At 36.6% G+C, this 23,709-nt stretch overlaps 1 protein-coding gene across 2 annotated transcripts in view; it reads left to right on the top strand.

Annotated features, from left to right (window-relative positions):
• The window catches only part of TMEM131 (transmembrane protein 131), a 92,300-nt gene that overhangs the window by 22,395 nt on the left and 46,196 nt on the right, over nucleotides 1–23,709 (top strand). For both annotated transcript variants that reach the window (XM_041418091.1, XM_041418090.1), the window contains exons 3-5: nucleotides 7,309–7,349; nucleotides 13,881–13,949; nucleotides 23,355–23,478. In XM_041418091.1, coding sequence (XP_041274025.1) covers nucleotides 7,309–7,349; nucleotides 13,881–13,949; nucleotides 23,355–23,478 — 234 coding nt within the window. The remainder of the gene's footprint in view (nucleotides 1–7,308; nucleotides 7,350–13,880; nucleotides 13,950–23,354; nucleotides 23,479–23,709) is intronic.

The raw sequence follows: 23,709 nt of genomic DNA, 5'->3' as shown, positions 1-23,709 counted from the left end.
ATTAATGTAAGTGCAATGTAGGGTTTGTGGTTTTTTCAGTAGCAGGTGGTTTGCAGATGTCTGTATAGTTGTTTGGCACTTCAGAGTCATAGACTCTGTTGATTGTAAAGGACCTTGGGAGATCATGTATTCATTTTTTAGGTGGTGTTGGGTGTAGATGGGCTAAGCCTGGCAGGTGCTTGACTCTTCTTGAAACATCTAGGGAAGTATGTAAGTTTCATGCCTAAGCTGGTTTTGCTGCTCCTTTTTTTCTCAAGGGTATGTGTACTTGGTTTTTTTGTTAGGTTGTTTTGCCTCTTCATCATGATAATTTTGTGCTGAAATCTGCCTGCAGCTTCTTCATGCAAGTTTTTTACAACACTCTAAATTTACTTGACTTTCGTCACTACTGAAAGTGTAGCGCTTATTTGAGACGTTGTGCTCAGAGAGAGGACAGAGTAGTTTCTTCCCTGTCTAATAACGCTTGTTTTAGTAATGCCAAAATCAGTTCTAAGTTTTTGACAGCATTTTGTTTGCTCATATAGTTTGTATTTCACTGTGCTTTCCAGGCACATTGTTTTCTTTAGTGTGCTATCAGTTATTCCCTTTCCAGTTTTACATTTAAGCTCTCCTTCAGCTGAACTTTGCTACGTCAGTCTTAGGCCATCCCCTCCATGTGTCGTCCTGATTATTTGAACCCTTGTCCAGACCTGACAGATGCTTCACGTCTCTGACAATGATGTCATCTGCAACTATTAGGAGGGGATGAAATAAACTACAACTGTTACTTTTAATAATTTGTCCTTTCATGTTAAGCCAACATACTAGTTTGCTTTTTGATGACTTTACTTTGAAAAATGAATGGTAAAGTAAAATTTCTTTTTCAGAACAAAGTTTTCTTTCCTTTTTTTCTTTTTTTTTTAAATTCAGACTGTTTGGAAAGTCTGAACTTCTGCTTATGTAGTAGTATTTTTAAAGTAGTGTATTGCTAAAATGAGAAAGGAGAGTGGTAAGAGTTTTCAGTCAAATTATCTTAACACAAATCTGCCGCAATAATCATAAGTGTTTGCAACCATTTTTTACAGGGAAACTTCTAGAAATTATTTTACTGATAATTGCTGGCTTGCAGAAGAGCTGAAGTAGTGAGAATAAAGCCTGTGTGCTTGTATATACTTAATACATATTTGCTGTCTTTGTTCATAGACTGCTGTAAACTGCTCGTTACAAAGACTGATAGTGAGAATTACAATGGTCCTACATGACAAAGAGACAGGACCTTAATATGATTTGCAGTGGCTTTGTAACACAGAAGACGTGGAACCGAATTACCTTTGTAGGACTCAGCTGTGTTGGTCTCTTACTGGTGGGAGTTTACTATTTTCTGCATGATCTGTACTTCATTCTCAGTGGCACAGCAAAGAATTCTCTTAACACAGGTGGCAAGCTTTCAGTTCTGGTGTATCAGCAATAGTGTTTTCAGGAAGTGAAGTCTAAGTGTATTTTTTAATTACCTCAAATTTTCATATTGTATATAAATCAATTTTTTCATATTTTATATTCATTAGTTCATTCATTAATTTTCATATAGTATAAGATCCCTTTTTAAAGGGATTTGATGTGATCTCCATTGATATGTGTGTAGCCAAAGCGTTAAGAATACAGGCTCATAGGTGGGCAGTAAAGTGACTGGACCATTGACCTTGATGGGTGTATTCTACAGGACAGAGTTCAGCTGCCAGTTGGTTACCTGTGATGGAGCCTGGAACTGAGGACGGCATTGCTCAATGTTGTCTTCAGCAGCCTGGTTGGTGGCATGGAGAGTACTCTCAGTGAGTTTAGAGATGATACCTAATTGGCCAAAGTAGCTGTTACACTGGAAGGCAAGGCTGCTGTTCAGAGCGCCTTCGGCAGGCTCACGGGAACCTCGTGACCTTCAGCTCAGACAGATCTCTGCACCTGAGAGGGAACGGCCCTGTGTGACAGCGTAGCCTGGGCTGTGACAGCAGCACTGCCAGTAAGACTTGAGGGCATTCTGGAAGAGAAAAGGTTGAACATAAGTTCTCCATGTGCTATTGTAGCAAAGACAATTTCCAGCCTATTGAATTGTGAACAAATGTGGACCCAGAAGATAAAGGGTGATTTTCCCCCTCCTGTGGGGCTGCAGCTGAATATTGTGTCCAGTCTGGGCTACCCAGTGTGAGGAAGGCACTGATATATTGGAGCAGGCACAGCAGAGTAATGCAGGATGGTCGGGGGCTGGGAGGCTTCTCATGTTAGGATATATTTTTTCAGCTATTAGGAGAAAAGACAGAGAGAAAAAGTGGTTGCTGTGGGCAGTGTGGAATTAACAGGAATCAGAATTTTCATTGTGTGCAGTGGAAGGATGAGAAGCTTTTGGACAGAGATTCTTATGCAAGAAAAAAAAGAAAACAAGACTTTTAAACTTCAGGATGTTCAAACACTGGACCAGGTTATTAAAAGAAGTTGTAGAATTTCTATCTTTTGAGATACCCAAAACATGATGGCCCAAATCTCACCTGCACTAATGAGACCTCTGCTGAGCAACAGCTGACTAGATGGCCTCTGGAGCTTTCTTTCCCATGAGTGTGATTTTATAAAGGGGTAAGAGCCATCCTAGTTCATTGCCATGGCTTGTGAACAGCTGAAGTTCTTCTGCTTCTTGTACTGGAAGAGTTGCCACCCCCAGGCTTTAGATTAAAAATAATTGGTGCCCAGGAGTGACTGTTGCAAAGCCAGTGTCAGCAGCATGTGTTGCATCAGCTACAGTCAACTGATGAAGTTGTTGTTTCTTTATGTGAGTTTGGGTCATGAAAGACCAGGGCAAGAATCACTTCAGTCGACTTTTAGCTACCTTTCAGATTACAGCATTTGTTTTATCATTACCTTAAGCAAGATACATCTCATTAATTAAGTTTATTTTAATTATACTAATTATTAGCATAGAGCTCATGGAGATTTAAGAACAATAAAGATTTAAGCTGCTATTTATGTATCACTTTCGTAGCTATCTCTTAATGTTTAGTTGCACGCAGCACATGCCTCTTCTACAAGAAGCAACCAGCTGTGAAATAGCGAGATGTAAAATGTTCTGAGTCTTTCAGACTGCAGCAGTTTTTTAAATTGATGTGGCTACTCTCTTGTGTAGGAATATAGAAAACTTTGGTTGTTGAAAATTTTGTTAACATTAAAGAAATATATTTGGTGCTGGAAATCCCAGGTCTTGAACCCCAAGAGGGTCTGCCTCCTTGCATTGCCCCAAATGTCCTTGTTGAAGACTTCTGAGCTCTAGTTTAGTTGCTTAAACATAGGTAACCAGTGCTATTTGAGATGTCTTGGACTGTCCTGGGCATCTATGGACCTGGCAGATGTGGCACAGGGTGTAGGAGAAACTCTGTCCTTCTGGATGTCAGTCTGGGACCAGGCAGGCTGCCCTAGGACATTTATCTCAAGTGGCAGCAGATGCCTATGTTTAGATGACTGAATGTAGTGCTAGGTAATATGACCTCTTACCAAGAAGTGAAGAATAGCTATTATAACAACTTGATGAGACATTAAAATTAACTTGGTGGTTGTGACTGTTTGTTTGTTTAGCTGGATTTTTTGTTTTTATGTTCTGGCTGAGGTTAACAACCATGGGTATTTCTTTGGAGACGGCCTTTAGGCTGTAAGGTATGGATTTTGATTCTCCATGTATGCAAGATTATTGTCTGATGTCTTCCACAATTACAGAGTCTTTAAAGTGTACAGATTCTCTGTGAAATCTGTTTTAAGAATATAACCCTGTGGAGAGAAACTATTCCTAAGTCTTGAATCCATGGTGTTGGCTGACTGTCTTCAAATTTTCTAGCTCACTCTGTGCAAGTTTTCTCAAGATCTTTATACTGAAATCCCTGATTTATAGTTTAATCCTACTAGGGTTATATAAGAGATTAAATTCAGGCATGATATGGTTAAGAGCAACAGCCTAAATATTATCTGCTGTCTTTAAATTAAAAAAAAAAAAAGAATCACCTGTCTTCAAGTCTTGAACACAGCCTTTTGGGTGGAAGGATCATAAATGCACAGTACTGGTAAAAGGGGTGATTTTTCCCTTTCTCACTTTTTCCCCACTCAGTTGTATACTTCTACTGTTCCTTTTGTGCTGACCTTAGGTTTTGTTGTTAGGGATTTGGATTGGGAAATTAATCCAATTGAAGGGTTTTCATTTTCCTGTAACTTATCTTAATATAGGTCTTGAAATACTAATAGTGTACACATGCATTGTACTTCTTGATCTGTACCTTGCACTATTTTGTTATTTGTAATGCTTCTTCAGTACAGATAAGATTTAATAAATGTTACATATAAATAATATTTTTCTAATTCTGCTCTTTTACAATGTACCCTTTATGGAAGAAAAGATGAAGCTGTATTTTTTAAAGAGCATAGTTTTATTTCTCTTTACCTGATAAACCAACAGTATTAAGCAAAACCTATACAATAGTGGATTGATTAGTACATGGCTTTAATTGCTGACAGTTTTGTGCAGTCACACAGGAAAAATAGCAGGCCAGACTGGAGCACAATAGGTCCACAATTATACCTGGAGATAAATTTTTTTTTTTTAAAAGTATTTGGGACTTGTAACTGAACACAGTTGTATGTTTTTATTTACTGCATGACTTGAAAGATTGACGTGTAATAAAAAAGAGTGGTAATTATAGAAACTGCCACATGAGATTTATTTTTGGTTTAGTTCCATGATGCTATAGTTGTTGAAGTTGGAATGCTATTTCTTTGCTCTTGATTGAGGCTGATCCAAAAAACATACTTTAAAAACTCCAACAAAATCCACACAACAAAATATGCACAAAAACAATCGAACAGAGTAAAAGCAAGCAGCTCCTGCTCAAAAAACAGGAAGTGTAATTAAAATGAATTTATAATACTGCTTGTGTTTAATGGACATCTGAAAGCAAAAACCAGGCTTTTCCTTGTAGGCATGAATCTTTGATGGACTTTTGCTCTTAAATATATCTCAGAAATAAATACCAGTCTTAGCAGAGTGATTTATGATTTTAAACCTGATCTACAGATATTCGACTTAATATTTTCATAGCAAATCAGTAATTTCAGAACATACGGGAAAACCTTGGGTGTGCAGTCAGATAATTCCACTCCCAGCAGTTAACTGCAGCCATGGCAATGTAGTAGTTGCACTTTTGTCAGTTATGAGTATTTCCATTTGTTTCTGCATTTTTTCTGGAGTTAAATTTGATCTCCACTGCCTTCTTTCTAAAAGTTGGCCTAGGTGGAATCTTAGACTGAGTCTAATATTAGTAGTATTGACAGTAAATTATGATGCTTAAGAGTACATATAACTAACAACTTTCTGCATGAAATTATTTAATACTTAATAGAACATGCTGCCTTGTAAGAGCCAAAGCTAGTTGTGAAGGATGGGACAGTGCTGGTAATGGCTATTTTAGTTGCCCTGTCACAGGATCTAAACTTGTTAGCTCCATCATCTGTCAGGTAACTGCTGGTAATTTAATTATGTGCTTTAGTTATGTTTTGAAAGAAAAAAGCCCTTCATTGTTGAAAGAAATGTTTTATTTAATTTTTTGTGATTAATGTGCTTTAAAGAACATTGGTAAGGATTACAAGGTTTAATATACAGTTTTGTATATCTGCTAATTTCACAGAGTAAGCCCAGTTGTTGTGGTTTAGCTCCAGCTAGAAGCTCATCCTCACACAGCTTCTTGCTCTGTTTCCCCCATGGGATGGGATGGGGGAAGGGAATCTGAGGAGTAAATGGGAGAAAACTCATGGGATAAGATAAAGACACTTCAATAGGTAAAGCAAAATAAAGAAATCATGGAATTATAATCTCAGAATGTTCTGAATTGGAAGGGACCACAAGGATCAACAAGTCAAATTCTTGGCCCTGCACAGGACAGCCCCAAGATTCACACCATGTGCTTGAGAGCGTTGTCCAAACACAAACAGCAACAAAAAAATCTTATGATGCTCTGTGTTACCTTTCAAAATTGCAAGTAAATCCTCAAGTTACAAACAGATTCGCTTTGTCTTACAATGGTAAATAATACACTTATAGCTTTCTTTAGTTTGATTGGAGGGCAAATTGGAGGGTGAGTAAACCAAATAACTTCATTTAAATCTGGAACTCTACTTAGATTTACAATCCAAAATTGATCCTTGACATGAATCAAACATTAATGCTTGTAGACTCAGTGATTTAATAGAAGTAATTATAAAATTTCCAAGAAATAGCAAAATCATATTTCTCTAATAAAAGAATCTATATTTCAAGTAAAGATAATTTTTAAGAAACTATTTTGAAAAATACTTTTAGCTTAGAAAAAAAAAGAAAGAAAGTGTAATTTTTAGCTGGAATAGAAATCAGGAAAGTGTCCAGCAAAAGGGACTTGATTTTTAGTTCTGAAATGAGATACAAGTTTGCATTCCCCTTGCAAATAAGTGACTTTGTTGTACTAGAGGTGAACTGGTCAAGGTGCACTATGGACTTCATCAGACCTGTGAGTTTTTTTCCCCACTCTCAGGGGATAAATATTCTGGTTGGCCATGAAATGTCTTTAAGAGGATGACTAAAATCCTCAGTTTGATCTCCAAATCCTGTGGGAAGACTGAAGTTTTGCAAGTCTGGTATGTTTTAACATTAGCTGTATCAGAAGGACACTGCATACTCAGACTTCCAAACCAGTTGGTATTTCTTAGGCAAGAGTAAACTAATTGGAAGTCCCTAGACAACCTAACCTCCTTGTTTTCAGGTAATTAACTGAAATGTCCAGCAGAGTGGAAGGAAGGGTATGAATAATAGAGGCTAGAAGATCATTAGCAGAGAAGGAGATGATGTTTCCTAGTCAAAAGGGAATTATAACCTTTGTTTTCTAGGTGTTAAATTACATCAATGAGATAATTGGTGGACTATTTCATGTTTTATATGCTTTTCCTTGTAGTTAGTTTCTTACATCTATCTATGCTAGGTTTTTCTTTTGCTTCATACAGTGTTATAAGTTCCTGAACTTTTTTCTTCTCTCAGTTTTTAGGTTGTTAAGTTGCTGCATGTTTTCTAGGTTGTGGGCATTACTACCACAATTCATGTCCAAGGCCAAACTTAATTTCTTTAATTGGAAAAAGCCAATTTACATTTTCTGCTCCAGCTCAGAAAACTCCTTTATGCTTTCAACTTGTTGCAGTTGCCAGGTTGGTAGGTTGGGGTTTTTTCCTCACTGGTGGTATAATGCTGTTGGTCTCTTAAATTTAATTTTTTTTTTTCTTTTACAGACTGAGACAACTTTAGGCCTCAGTTCATATCAACAGAAAAGGTAAGCATCTTTCTAAAAGTTTAACATAGACTTTAATTGTAAGATTTGTGATACTTTTCATAGGAATAATAACGGTTTAGTGTGAAAAAGATCACATACAAACCATGTGATTTTTTTTCCAATTATTTTTCTCATTCAGAGGAAATGAAACTAAAATGTGAGATAGTTTTTAATATTGAACAGCTAAATCATAGAATGGTTTGGGTTGGAAGGGACCTTAAAGATTAAGCTAGTTCCATCCCTCTGCCATGGGCTGGGTTCCTGTCCCTCACTACCCTGTCAGTAAAGAAGTCCTTCCTAATATCTCATCTAAACCTTCCCTCTTTCAGTTTAAAGCCCTTTCCTTCTTGTCCTAGCACTAAATGACCTTGTGAAAAGTCCCTCTCCACCTCTCTTATGGATACTGTTTTGGGTACTGGAAGGTGCTCTAAGGTCACCTCAGAGCCTTCTCTTCTTCAGGCTGGGCAGCCCCAACTCTCCCAGCCTGTCTTTGTAGGAGAGGGGCTTTGTCCTTCTGATCATCTTTATGGCCCTTGAGGAAGAAGCTTCACATAATCTGGAATAAAAAGTGGAATAAAAAAACTGAAGAATTCTTTGATTCACTTTGTAATGTATACCACAGAGTAATTCTGTGTAATTAAACTGAAAGTCTTGTAGATTTTTTTAAAAATATTTTTTCTGTAGTTTCTTTTATTGAGGAGAAAGTTTGCCTACTTCAAAAATTCTTGATGTACTCTTCGAAGAAGAACTTGATGTTATTTTTGATAGATTCTTCCCTGCATTCCTTTGTGCCATCATAAAATCATTAAGGTTGGAAAAGACCTCCAAGATCACCACCTCCTACCTTCAGCGATGTGCCACCATGCCCACTAAGCCATATCACAGAGCTGTACATCTACTCATTTTGTGAGGTGATGTCACCTCTTCCCTAGGGAGGCTGTTACTGTACTTAACCACATGATGATTTTTTTCAGAATATCCAACCTGAATCTCCCTGGCACAGCTTGAGGCCATTTCCTCTTGTTCTGTCTCTGGTTGCCTGGGAGGAGTATGAGCCCTACATGGCTACAACCTCTTTTCAGGTTGTAGAGAGCAGTGAGGTTGTAGAGAGCAGTGAGGTCCAATCACCTCTGAGCCTCCTTTTCTCCAGACTAGACAACCCATGACCCTGTGTTGTCCTCTCCTGTCCTGAAGACATAACCTGTTACTGAAGAGTTTGCCACATATGGTATCTGAGAAGGAAAATAAGTGGCCTCTTTTCTCCCTGATCCCTAAGTTTTCTCTGAAGAATCATCAGATATTCTTGTTTGTCTAATGAATGCATTGAACAGTAATAATCCAGCTTGTTTCTTGCATAGTAGCATTCTGCGAACTGTCATAGTGCATTTTCAGTAAATACATTTATGTTTTTTTCCACAACCTGTTTTCTGTTCCTTTTCAAGAAATCTAGTAAAAGAATTTTCCATTTCAAATGAGTTCCTATTTTATTGTGTGTATAGTTGCTTAATTGTGGGCTTAAGATCCTTCTTTTTGCAAGTTGTGAAAAACCTATGAAATCTCCAGCTGTGGACAGGAACGCAAACAGCTGTAGTTATGTGCTGCAGTATGTCAGTCAGACTGCAAGTATGAGAACATGAATTTACAGGAATGACAGTTGAACAAAAGATAACAATGATTAATGTATTTCTGTGTCTTGGATGTAGCCAGACCTTGTAGAGATTGTTTAAATAGAACAGTATCTTGTTTAAATAATGAAATCTCAATGGCAGAAAGAAAGTGCCTATGTTGGCATCCATAGATTAGATGCAATATTGTTCCCAGAAAACAACTGAATTTGGTGGTTCTTGAGATTGAGGCCATGGACTAGATTGCTTACAGGATTTTTTTAATTTTAATTTCTCAGCTAAGAAGATTGCTTTCTGTACTGGAAACTTCAGTGTTCTAGAGTGTGTTCTGTTAAAACGCTGGTTTAGCTATCTGAAAATAAATAGTCTGGTCCACTGAAGAGTGCTAGCCTATTTGAAATTCAGTCACAATGTGATGAAGGTCTGCATTACGAGGTCTCTGATAGCATGTTACATAGCTAACACCAAATTTTCTTTCGTTTTTCTCTCTCACTGCTGTTACTGGTTTTGCATGAATCTTTCCTTTAAGTCTTTTTCTAGGTTTTTTTTTTCCCGTAGCATTGCTAAAAACAATACTTAACTTCTCCAGATGACTCATCTTTCCTTGTCCTTATTAGAGATTATTTCTTCTTCTTGGTATAGCTTGCCAATATTTTTTCCCTGTTTAGACATTTATTCAGTTCTTCTATCTACTTTTTAGTACTAAGTGGAAGGAGGGAGATGAACTAGCAATTTAATTTGTTTTGTTCCTGCCCTTGGTCAGGTTACAGTGCATCTATTCAAGCTTCTCCCTGTTCTTTCCCCAGACACTCCCCCTTGGGAATTGCTGGCTTTGAACTTTGCCTGTTATGAGTGTGTTTTCCTGATATAAGGTTAATATTGACATATCTGAGCCAGCTACTATAAAAAAACACCATTCTTGCTAGTCTTTTTATTCATCTGCATTTTTAGCAGCAGCTTCTGCCAGATACTGAAGTGGTCAATTGTTTTGTGGGAGTTCACTTTCTCACTGAACCTGTGATTAGTACCCATATTTATAAAAAAAAAAAATCTAGTTTTAAAAATTAAAATATCTTTTCTGATATAAGCAGCTCAGCTTTATTTTTAAACATTAACAAGCGGTGGATGCACTCAGGTTACTTACAGAACATTTTTAGCTCAAAAAGTCTACAGTAGCTCTTTTGAGGATTATGGCACAAAAAATACCCACTGTGAAGTATTTACAAATTTGTCATTTTAAAGGTTCACATAGTTATTTTTAGATACGCTTTTATTTGATTTTGTGGTAATGGAAATAAAGTAGCAGCTTTCTAAGAGTTCTTGTTGCTAAATAAAATAGTGAGAATTAAGTTGTTTCGCAGCTTAATTCTGGTGTCTTTATTTCTTTACAATTTATGGCACAAGAGAGGAAATAAAACCCTTTAAACAACTGCTGAAGTAATGTGGGAAAAAATACATGTGGAGTATGCTTAGATTTTAATTTTCTGCAGTAGAAATTAAAGATGTTACAGATAAGATTCCACAGAGCACACAACTCCTACAGAAATCCCAGAACAGCTAGAAAGGTAAAGTGAGGATACAGCCACAGTTGCTGCCCAACTTTGCAGAAATCTTTAAATATTGTATGTGACAAACCTTTTCTTCATCTCCAAATGCAAAGATGTGCATTGATTATCTAAAATTGAGTGCCTAATGCTGTGATAAACAGGAAAGCATTATGGAAGTGCTGAAGAATGTCCTTAAGACAGAAAAATATTGTGGCTTAGCACAGATGGACACCCATGTCAGCTACAGCCTTTGCAGGCATTGCCATTTTGATGATGTTTATGGCAGCATATATGACTACTGAGACATGAAGGTGCATTTCAGTGAATTGCATCTGGGTAGCACAGCAGTATCTTAGTTAGTAGTTGAGGGAAATGTCCACTCAGATACAGCGTGGATGGAACAAGGAGGATAACAGTCCTGCTGGGGACTATGTGTAGTTAACTCTCAAGTCTCATTTTTAAAATCAAAATTTTGCAGAAGGAAAAAGATGTTGAGAACATATAAATTATGGGTCCATATGACTCCTGGCCTGTTCTTAGTCTGCTGACAGGTATCTGCTGTCCTTTTTTCCAGATGCATATTTTCTTTTTCATGTTGTTCTTCTTAAAAAGAAGTCTTTAGAAGTTAGAAAACTTGGAGGGGTAGGGAAGGAAAAATGCTTAAATTGTGATATAAGACTGGGAGCCATATTTCTACATGCATACAATAGTAATTAACTTAATGTCATTATGCTGTAAAGTTGCCCTACCCATGGGTGTATCCATCCTTCGGTGAGCAAGTGCCCAGCAGAGCAGACATTATCATCATTTCCTTGTCTGCTGCAAGTTGACTCATGTTGGGCCCTTCAGAAGGCCAAGTTTGTGAATCCCTATATTGCTTGCTCTCATTTGAATCTTATTACAGCTCTTACTTTTATTATAATAGTTGGGATTCATTATGATATTGTTGCCTTAACCAAACTTCAACCAAATGCAACAAATTTTAAAAACCTGTGTTGTCCAACTGGCTTTCCAGGATAATACAGCTCTGTGTCCTGAGAAAATGTTGCCTAACCTTCATGTGTATGTGGAGAATTGAGTATGTCATGATTGTTCAAGTTAGGCCAAGTTACCATTGAGAGTGTTTTCAATGCATTTGAAATAAAGATAATAATTATCACATTTGTAAATATTGTAAATATTTTTAGTATTTTTCCATAAAAGGAATTGATATGTCATTCTGCCAATAATTATCAACACAAAAGAGGTGCTGACTAACTGTTCAAAGTTTTTAATTTTGGAAGAAATACAGAATTATTTTTAAGTTCACGCAAAGATGAGTGGTTTCTGTTCAATGTTACTTCGACAATAGAGGTACATTTAGAAATGCACTCTTTTTCATTTAGAAATGCACTCTAAATGGTTTTTTAAATTAGACTGTAAACTCTGAAGATGTACTAGTGACTTGTTTTATCCTTATGAAACCTAACTGCTAGTATAGTTTTCCAGTTGTATTCTCCTATATCTGGCATCTCTGTAAACCTCATTTTGTTGAGCATTTATTCCTCAGTTTGAGGTTTGACTTTAGCCTGAGAAGGTGTACCCAAGCACTCTATTTGACAACTGTAATGTCTCACAGCCACACTTAGTAGTACCAAGAATTTAATTTTTTTTTGTTTTTCCTTTTGGTGTCTTCTTGTATTTTCACTTCTGTTGTACTGTGATCTGCACACAAATGGCATATGTGCACACACACACACACATTTACGTATATACTAAGGCTGACTGCATGTACTAAACCCACTCCTCTCCTGATAGTGTTTTATTACTTTTATGTGGACAAAGCTGTTTTTAGTGACTAGACTCTGTAGCATTGAAGATGCTTTGACATCCAAACATAGAGCGCTGGAAATTGATTAGCATGCTGTGTATTATACTTGGAGTGTGAAGATTCAGTCTCTGAGTTCTAGTGAGTCATTGAGACAATGTAATTTTATTTAAAATGCTTTTGATTTTATTTTGATTAAAGGATACAATTAAGATTTCCTAGCCTGTTCTTAAACTTTTACTTCTGTAAATAGCTTCCTTGTTGAGGTGGTTCTGAAGCATGGAAAGACATCTGAATTTGATCAATAATTAGTTTTCCTGGAATTGCACTGGTTGAAATTGGATTGATCTTTGCTCAAGGCCTCAGCTTTCATAAGACAAGCCACAAGTGCATGTCCCATTTCCTGGCTGCTCCTCCATGCTGAGGCAGGGCTGCCTAGCTCTGGATAGAACTGGGTCTGTGAAGTATCTTTCCTTACCCAGGATAAATGACTGCAGCTCTGTCTTTGGATATCTAGGATTGATATAAAGGCAGAAAACAAGGATCTAAACCATTAAGGCTGTTTTAATAACAGGAAAAAAAAGCATTTGAAGAAAAAAAAGCCAGCTGTTGGTCTTGCCATTCAGGAGCCATTGATCTTATTATTATTCTTTAGTCTTCACTAATTTTTTTATGTTGTTGTCTCCCTGTTTTGTTTATGAATAGGATTTTTACTCAGCTCAATTAAAGTGTTACAGCTAAAGAGATGCTTAACTGTGATGACAATCGCATCATTCTGAATAATAAAAAATATTTAGGTCAATGAAGCTGCTTTGTGTATTTTACTTATATTTTTTGTTGTGGGTTAACTGTTGTGCTCTATATAACTGTACTGATAAAATAAGCAGTAGCAGAGAATGCTTCTGGGTGCTTTGTTGACTTCACTGCTGGATTGTTTAAGTGCTGTTTAAGTTTTGGCCTTCAGCTACTAGAATTCTCCTAGAGTTTCCAGGGGGACCTTAGTATAAGCAAAGCTAAGGAATGCTTCCAAAGCAGAGTCAATTTCTTCTGGATACTGCAAGTTTTGAACAGTATTGGGTGTTTTCTCACATGTGGCCTCAGTACCTTCAAACGTATCCACGGTTGTTTATGTACTAGTATAGAAGTAGCTGGAGAAACTCAGGATGTGTATGTAAATTACTGTTACACACTGGACAATATCCAGAACATCTTTCATTGCAATGTTTGGACATTGCTATGAAGGATGATGTAAACCTTTTTAATGTGTTGTTTCACTCAGCCATCATTATATAAAGGAGAGGTTTACACTTCAATTATGTCCATTTTCAAGATATGTACTTTTACATAATCTTTCTTGGAGGCGCTGCATAATCATGTTGTAAAATTGCGGTATTTTGACTGGACAAGTTTTTTTTTGTTTGCTTCTTCCTTTGAATTAGTTGCTATATTAGTATTAATGAATTTTGCTAATAAGGAGCTATTTGAGATGGAAAGGGAGGCAAAAATATGTCATTTAATACTATCTTTTACAGCATTTCAATTTTTCTTGCAGTGTATCCCTGTATCGGGGAAATTGCCGACCTCTCCGGTTTGAGCCACCAATGCTGGACTTCCATGAACAGTAAGTTGAAAAGTTTTTTGATCTGTTTAGTTGTGCAAATTAAAACAAAACAAAAAAGAAACCAAGCAAAAAAGCCCCAAAAAACCTCCATCCACTGCGAAAACCAAACAACAAATAACAAACAAAACCCCAGAAAATTTAAAGCTGATAGAGAAGGTTGTATATGTAGATTGCATTAATAGATTGTTGGTGTAATTGACCTACAGAGGGCTGCTGTACTCCGTATCATGTAGTAGCAAGCATCATGTAGTGACCTGCCAGCTGCTGTGGTTTTGATGATTTAGGTACTTGTGCAGCTGCTCTGCAGAGTGGACAGTTTTAAGTCTAGAATGTAATGTTCTGAGGTGAGATTACCCCTCTGCTTGAATATAACCTGTGTCAGGGAGCATGTACTCTAGCACATCAGTTTTACTATGGCTTTGGTGGCAAAAAAACTGACTGTGGATCTGCAGTTATTAGAACAGTAATGTTGAGTTGTGAAAATACAGCCTTAAGGAGAAAAAATAGCCTCCAGGAGCTTAGCTCCATGTTCTCTCTACCTTACAACTGGTTGCTGCTTCCATTAAACAAAAGGGAGAAGGAAGGAAGTTAATTTCACTAATGTACCTGTTAGTTGTGAGAACTACTTCAGTCTTAACTTGTCTTACCATGAGCTGGTTACTGTGTATAGGTAGCTTCAATTCTTTTTCTTCCCAACAGTCAAAAGTGGTTCTGGAGTAGGTGTTCATGGAGCCTCTGTGTGTGATTGACTGTGTGTTGTTTGCACAGAGTAGCTTTCAGAAATCACCTCTATACAAAAAAAACCAATGTAAATGTCACTAAATAACAAAGCTATATGAAAATTTTACAGAACTTATTTGTACTCAGTCTAACAAAATTGTGGCTATACTTCTGATTAAAGACAGAGTAAGTCACTCTGCCCCGTTTTTTCCTTCAGAATTTGTTTTAGCTTTTGGTGTTGTGTGATTTTGTTGTTTTATTTCCTGATGTCAGTAACCAGTCCTAGGTAAGAGAATATTGAGTTTCTAAACTGAATAGCAAAATATCTCATGGTAAGCCCTACTCTACTGCATCTCTGCTACAAGAAAATTAGGTTATAGTTAATAAATTATTTTGGTGAATGCAGTATGAATTCAAACTTGTAGAGCAGTGTGCTTTTTGTTAGAGCTATTGTAAACTTACCTTTTGATTTAAGTTATTTTCTTTAAAAACTGTAAAAGTTTTCAGTTCATAGTAATTCCAGACTTCGATATTGGGAATGTATTCTGTGCACCTTTTTCTACTATCAATAAATGTGATGTTCTCTGAGGTATCTTTTAAAGATTGTCTAGAGTTTGTATGCTTATGCTCTGAAGAAAGCTATGCATGCTTTTTTGTTTTGTGGACTTCCAAAGATGATTTTTCCCCCCTTGCTACAGATAGTTTCAAGACAGTACCATAAATACTTCAAGTCATTCTTCATTATATTTTGGCTTTTTACATAAGCTGTTCTTGTCAAAGCTAAAAGCACTGAAGAAATAGTATTGATCTAATACAGTGTTAAAAGTAGCACAAATCTCTTACTTGGGAATGGCTCTGTACAATACATGGAAACTGCACCAGGGGGATTGCTGCCTTCTGTCAATTAAAATAAGTCACCTGTGTGTTAGATCTTGATTCATTATGTGTTCCTTCTTTGGATTGGGTGGCTTTTTTGGTAGCTGTATATCGTGAATTCATCTCTTGTCATTTAGGTTATAGTCTCAGGCAGCAATCCTCTTGTGATTTATTAAAACTTAAGTTGCCAAAAGCAGTTTTCAAAAAAGTTTTGATATGGAGCCCCAAAGTTTAGTTTAAAGTCTGTGAACCAACTCTGAGAAATGCTGAGTAACTCAGCCTTATGGTGGGAACAAGCTGCAGGTGCCAAGCACCTTGGAAGTCAAATAATGCAGATTTAAGCTTTTGAGTTTTTGCCTTTTAAATCAGACAGGGTTTTCACATTCAAATTCTGGCTTTTCTGGCTTTGTTATGTAAGGATTTTAAACAGGCATAAAATGCATGTTTAGTTTCTGAATAAGTACTGTATCCGAAGGGTGTTTTTTAATAGGTAGCATGTAGCATTTAGTAGAGCAAACTTGTTCCAAGTTCATGTTTATGCTGAGCTATCAACCTGTATCATACCTAGGCTAAAGAAAGATCTAATATTTATTTTCACTTGTAAGTCAAGACATTCTTCCCGTGACATTTTTGGTGTGCTACGAGTGTGTGGGTTTAATCAGTTGTTTCAAAAACATGCCAACTTAAGCAGGAGTAATAGTTAATAAAAGTTACTTTGTCTAAGGATCTCAGAAAATCAAAACCATATTAAGCTGATAAATATGTGCTGTAGACACACTGTATTCCACCTGGAGATGAGATTACAATGGCCTTCTATTTCTGGTTTATAACAGTTGGAAGTTTTTTTAATGCTGTTTTAATGTAAAGCAAACCATATTTTACCACTTTGAAGGTAGTCCAGGTAATCTCACATTTATCAAAAGAATGCATGCTGTATGTTAGGATATGCAAATCTTTAGCTCACTTGAAGAGTTCCTAAATATTCTTTGTATACATTAAGCCTCTGGGAATGGGATAGAGCTGAGGCAGGTTCTCCCATATCACTGTGCCAGGGGACTACTTGGACTAAGTCTGGAATACTCATTTGGGTATTTAATGTCTAAGCCTCTTTCTTGTGTTTCTGAAGCAACACCAATATTTTTCTGGAACAAATTCTGCAACGTTTTCAGTATCAAAGATTCAGGGCTTTGAAGAAAACCTTACACCCAAAGGCAGCTCCTCAACTACCTGACTTTTTTTACCAGCATTCTGTTCCTTGTATTCTCTTTTAAACTGTTACTCTCCCCTGTTGTTAAATGGGAATAACTGAGGTGTTCTAACCTGCAAACAGTAATGATTGCTGTTGTTCTCTGTAGCTTTGGGAGTTTGTTGCTCAGAGGCTATTTTGGCAGAGCCGTCATTATCTATATGACTTCCTCTGTTTAAAACAGGTCTTCATATTGGAGATCTTTCAGATATTGGCCACCTGGGGTGAAGGCTGAAGAATACTTTTACAGAGCAGTTTCTATTTAGTTCTTGCACCTACTTTGTGAGAGAATGTGGATCTTCACAGATCTCAGTACATTGCCTTTATCTTTGGTAATTCAGCTCTGACAGTATCAAAAGTGAAGTTTAAGTTCTTTAGCTAAATTTTTTGATAGAGGTACCTTTTGATAATGGAGCACTTGTGTATTGAGTTTTTTAGGATACTACCACAACATAAGCTGGAACTGCTTATCAAAAAATTTTTTAAATGTGGAGATATTTTAGATGAAGTTGACATCCTACCCGTGTTTCATAGAAATGATAGGTAATGTATGAAAATATACTTCTGGTTACAGTAATATTTTAATCCTCGATCAACATATTCTTCTGTAGTGAATGGAGGTTCTTCTTGCTTCACTCAATTTGAGCAAGGTCCCAATCTCAGACAAAATTTTCTCTTTGGTAGGGCAGGATTCTGAAGTTCTTTCAGTTTCATATTGATAATCTCATTTTGCATTTCCTTTGAAGTGTTTTGATTAGGGGATTTTTGTAAAGTTTTCATGTTTCTTGTTTGAGAACTCTCATACTTGGCAGGATATTCTTTGAAGGCTTAAGCTGGGCTTGAAAGCAATTGCTTGGCAGTGTTCAAATATTGAGGCCTTCTTGCAGTTGTAGAGATGTTATGTTACTCCAAGTAATGTAAGGGACATGCTTTAAGGACAGGATAGTGTCATGTCGGAAAGGCTGTATGCTCCAGATTTTTACTCAATCTTAAACCTGTCTTAATATACCTCCCTTTGAATCTAGACTGCACTGCCTACAGTTACTCTTCTAATCACATGAACTAAGAACAAGAAGACATGAAAAGGAGGCATTTAGAAAGTGAAGGTGTATCATGAATGTGCTGTACTGCAGTGTAAACAGATTTATACCCTTGTAAGGCTTGATGTAAATATTAAGGGAGGAATAGCGTGGTAAGGGAATGGAAGAATGATATCGTTAACAATTTTGCTATTGGAAGTTTTCTTGAGCTATAGATGAAATGTTTGCATCTACTAGATATACAGTAGATATAAATATCCTTAAAGCCATGGGAGTCACTTGAAGTAATATAAGGTTGATAGAGGTTTAGCAAAATGGTCTGTTTTCTTCATGAACTCTAATCCCTTATACAAAAAATAGCAAAGAATTTTAGCAACTAGAGAATTTATTCAGATCACTGTTTTTCCTACATTTTAAATACATTTACTTAAAAGTAGGTTGCCCATAATGTACATCCAAATGTTTACACAGTACATTTGATACACTTGGAATGTGTGAATTTGAGATTGTTGGAATTTTAAAGAAATATTGTTAAAGGAAACGTCATTTCCCTTGGAGTCTGTTGAATGTGAGAAATTGTTGACAGTAAATTGACATTTCATCCAGATCTGCCTCAGGTTTTGTTCACATATCATGCTAGACTGCACAATGCTGCTGAAAGTTCATTACACTCCTAGATTCATTCCAATCACACTTGGTGACATGGTTGGATAAACTCTACTACTTGTATATGTGGTTTTGATAACTGTTTGGAAAAGGTGTGATTTTGTTGCATGGAATCTACATTAGATTCCTAACTTAAAATGGGGCACTTGCTCTATTTAGTTACATTGACACCACCTTTTTGTCAAGTCTGATGTCAAAGAACTTTCTCTGTTAAAAGTCAGAGAAATCTGTAAATTAAGAAACAAGCAATCTACAGATTAGTACATATACAAATCCAAAACCCTTCTGTTTTCTTTTGCTTTTCTGAGTTGGAGACATGTTTGAGAATGCAAATGTATGTGCTTCAGCTACTCAACTTCAGGTAAAGAAGTCACTTGTCTGTGTCACTCAACTGGTTTTGTGTGAAGCAGGAAGAATGCTGTACTCGCTAATTCTCTAGTTTTGTGTGTGATGCAGGCTTCCTTTCTGTAAGGAAACTAGTGTTTTCTTCAGGATGAGGCACAAAAGGCATTCTCTTTCAGTCTCTGGAGGTAACCTTGTAAGACCAGCTCGTTTTTTTTCTTTTAATTAAAATACCTTACTAGTCAACACCCAAGTTCTTATTGTTGGAGCTTGCTCAGTCTGATCTTCTGGCTGGAAAACCATCTTCATTGGTTCAGGAAGTTCATGGGCCTAGGAGAGCATTCAGGGCACATGACTTTATATGCTTTCCACATTACTCTTCTGCATTCTAGGCATCTGTTATTCACCCCTGTCTGACAGAACACTGTATGACAGGATACTGATTTAACCCTTGTGACACTTCTGATATGTTGCATGACAACAAGTTTCACAATTTTCTCCACAGTTACCAAAGGTGCTAAATGAAAAAAATACATGGGGGAAAACATGTCAAATTCTCAAATGCACAAGGAGTTTATCAGAATTGAATACTGTGTATATTTATCTATATTCCCAGCATTTCAAAATGTATCTAGGAAGCTTTTGATTGACTTCATTTCTCTCTCCAGTCTCATTAGAAAGAGTAAGGGATGGAAGAGGAAGAATATATATCTGCTGAATTAATATATTTTGCTTTTGAGTAATAGATTTGTATCAGTTTTCATAAATCAAGTGAGCATTTTACAAAGGTGCTTAAACTATGTGCAGTAAGAAAAAAATTAATTGCTCTTTGAAAAGGGCATTTTCTCAATTTATATTTGCTTCACAATGAGTACCTACATATTTTTGCCAGTCAATTTTGGGCCAGTAACTCAAGGACTCATCTCCCCAAAATTTGCAAAAACTTATTTCCGTTGTTAAAATAATGTACCTTTTGATCACTGGAACTGCAGTGAATTCCATTACAAGGACATGCTTACGATGCACTGCAGGTACTAACTTAGACTTTGAAGAGTTGAGTTGCAGCAGTAAAGAACATTAGCACAGGCTTCTTTACTCATTTGACCAGGCACCTCACCCTTGTTAATTAGCATCTTCTCATCTAGGTTATGGTATCAGATTTTTTATCAGTGTATGTTGACCTTTTTATGCAGGGACAAAGAATCAGGAGCCAAAATCTTACATGCTTTGATAGTTCATGTTTGCCTGAAGGTCTGTGTCTATACCAGCTTCTCACAATGAAAAGTGCTAGCTGTGACTGCTCTGGGAAATTTGGCTCTAAAATTTGGCATCAGCTACACCCATACTTGTGCTGATCATTGTGGTTTGATAATCTGCAGCTTGGAGAGCATCCCTTATGAGATTATTGCTTGGTATGCAGGTTCATTAGAGGTGTCTGGTGCACATTGCACTACCTGGATTTTACCATGTCTAATGGCAGAAAAAACAGGTGAGGTTTATGAGGTCCTATTTCTTTATAATTTGGGTAACATCACACTTAAAGAATATAAGGAAAGCTGTATCTCAGCCAAATGTAATACCAGACTCACTGTTTCAAAATTAGAATTATCAGCAAAAGAGTAAGGTAAAACAAAGTCCCAACATCAGAATTCCTTTTTAGTGCCTTCTGCCTTTATTACCTGTAGTTATACTGTGGTAGTTGAGTCTGGAATATGAAATTAGTGAGTTATACTGTTTCCCAGTTTGTTTTTATAGACTTGAGCCTCTCAAACAGATGTATAGTCCCTTTTTTTCACAACTGGAAAAACGTGAAGATTGTTAATATTTGAAATATTTCTTGGCTAATGAGTTTTATTTCCAAACTACCTTTCTGACATAAGCAGACTGGTGCTTTTCTATTGCCAGTTCATTCAAGATCATTTTCTTGGCTTTGTGATGTTTCACACATGATGCATCATAAGTGTCACTGATGTCAACTCCGGTCTTCAGTCTTCAGTACATAGCTCTTTCTTTTTAGAGACCACAGAAGATACACCAGTCATGTCATTTGCTCACATATAATACAGTGATTAAAATCTACTCATCTCTCTCTTCTTGCTGTTGTGGTTGGAAGGAACTGTTCAGTTTGAGTCTAGCTTTTGCTGCCAAGTCGTCATATGAAGAGTGATTGGAGTGCTTTGTTACAGAGTAGGCGGATGACTTCCCCTTCTTGACGAGCTGCTGAATGTGCTGTGGGGAGGAGAAGTACCCAAAAACTGCACTGTGGCAAGCAAAGGAGTTGCACTAAGGCACTGGGAGCATGTCTTCCACTAAGGAGAGTGAAAACTTGTAGTGAGAACTACAGAACAGACAGCTGATCCTCAGGCTACAAGAGCTTTCTTCAGTGTTGGAAGAGATTGACTGTTTTATTTCTTTCCTATTTAAAAAAAAAATTGGTGTTGGTAGAATCCGGGTACTTGTTTAAGGCTTGACCGCTTTGTCTAAACGAAGATTTTGCTGCAAAAATGTTGACTGGTGTAGAAGCTTCTGCTTTTCATAGTTACCAAACAGAAAAAATACTCAAGGCCATCTGTAGTGACATCAGTGAAAGAATGTTTGAAGCAGTGCATTCATAATTCAGGGGGTGCTGGGTAACTCCCTATCCGCAGCCACTTTTCTTGCTTGTGGATTTGCATGTTTGTTTTTATGGTGGGATTTTTGGTGGAGGTGGGGGTAGAGAGGAGAAAATTTGGAGGCCTGGCTCACTTGCATTCCTCTGATCTGGTAAGCTTTTTCCTAGCGAAAGAACAGGTGCATAGGTTTACTGGTTTTAATTCCATTGATCAGCAGTGTAGCAGTTACAGTAGTTAATAAAACATGTCAGAGCTGATAAACTATTTCCTTAATAAAAATGCCAGAGCTGATAAACTATTTCCTTTTCTGACATCCCCATGTATGCTAGCAAGAAATGAAAATATTTTCTGTTAGGCCTTAACCCAGATGTTTGGTTTTGAAAGGTGAGAGAAATTGTGGTCTTTGTCACTGGTGAAGTTAGAGGAGTCAAAATGAGATTTTTTGACAGCGTGAAAGAAGGATCAAGAACAAGTGTTTGCTGAAGGAGACATGAAATTAGGTGAACTCAGCAAGCAAAGAGTTTTACAGTGGCAGACTGCAGATATATTTTTGTTAGTGATTATGTCATTTTTTGATGGTTAATAATTGTGTCTTTGAATTAATAACATGGTCTTTAGCATCTGCTTCTTTAGCATATGTTTCATGCATAGGAGGTTCTGTAACCACAATCGCTTTGTAAATTGTGGCATAATGTGTTTATTGTCGCTAAATTCTCCATTCAGTGGAGCCTTTATTTTACAACAAAGTGACAGTGCTTAATCTGTTGAGATATATGCCACACTCCCCTCTGAAAAACGGTGACTGCAATAGCACATATTAATTTGGTCTGTTAAGGTTAATTGAGGATGGCAGAACAGCTGCCTCTTTCTGGTCATCATCATGCACGTACTGCAGGTAGTAATTCTTACCGGTTTTGGTGTCCTTGCAGTGTTCGGAGCAAGTGAAGTGGGAGAGAGTGCTACACGGACTACATGTAGCCTGAAAGTTAAGAATTACCTATTTTGTATTTCAGAATTCAAAATGCAGCAGTTTTTAATCTGTAAACTGCACGCTTTATTAGTGCTTTGGTGTTGATACTTAAAATATATGGGTTAAAAGACATGAAAAAAATTCTGAAGAGACAGTAAAGTCTGAAAAATAATTGCTGAAACAGGAACATCTATTGTCACCTCAGCTGTTGTAAGCAAAAACAAACTGTCCAAAAGCTTGTCAAATAATTTCTTAGCATATCTTGTTACTGAAAACTTGAGTAGTTGTTTGACTGTGTGACTTCCATCTTTTAAGGTTCCTAAATTCTAGAATTTATCTTAAACCTTTTTTTTTTTTAATTTTTTTTTAGTTAAGGTATTAATTCAAATACAATATAGAAATAAAATAGTAGTTGCTGTACATGTCTGCATACTTAATTCTGTAGAGTGTATTATAAAATATAATACCAGAAAAATTCTGGGTTCTGGGTAAGACTACTTATAATCTATCATGGAAAAAAAATTTGCATTTAGACTTTTGGCTATTGTATGTTCTGTTTATTTTCAGTTGCTGTGTACACCCTGTCTTACGATAGTTATTTAGAGGTCCCAGCATAGAAATAGAAGTCTTTGCTTCTTTTCATTCTGTAATAAAAATCTGACAGTAGAATTTCATGAGTGTGATGCAACATTAGGTTAACCTTCAGGAAAACTAAGCAATAAAATAATGGAAAATATGTTAACTAAGTCATTCCTATAGGCCCAAGATACAGACTTGAAACAAGCATTAAATGCAAGCTCTGTTGTCAGTATTCATCACTTTTGTGCTCCTATCTGGTATAATGGGAAAAAAGTCCAGGGATTTATTTTAGATTCTAGATTCTTTATGCTGCATCTCTGACACTTTGTAAATATTTTCTCTTTATTTTGACAGGCCAGTTGGAATGCCAAAAATGGAAAAAGTTTACCTACATAACCCTAGCTCAGAAGAAACAATTACATTAGTATCAATATCTGCTACAACATCACATTTTCATGCATCGTTTTTCCAAAATAGGGTAAGTTTCTTTACTTTCTCAAAATTAATTTTTCTTCCTCCTCTCAAATCTGAATGGAGACTTCTCTAAAAGAGTGACTTAACTGCAATAATTGCACACCTAGAAGTATTAAGATGCTGCAGTTCTTCATCTCATATTAGAGCAAATTTGAACTCAGCACAGAAAGACAAGGAGTCCCGACTATGTTGGAGGTATGTATTATAATTGATGGTTTAACAGCAGATCTCCTTT

This window comes from Onychostruthus taczanowskii, unplaced genomic scaffold (genome assembly GCF_017590055.1).
Source record: "Onychostruthus taczanowskii isolate IOZ18803 unplaced genomic scaffold, ASM1759005v1 scaffold58, whole genome shotgun sequence".
NCBI lineage: Eukaryota > Metazoa > Chordata > Aves > Passeriformes > Passeridae > Onychostruthus > Onychostruthus taczanowskii.
This window is presented reverse-complemented; position numbering and strand designations above follow the sequence as displayed.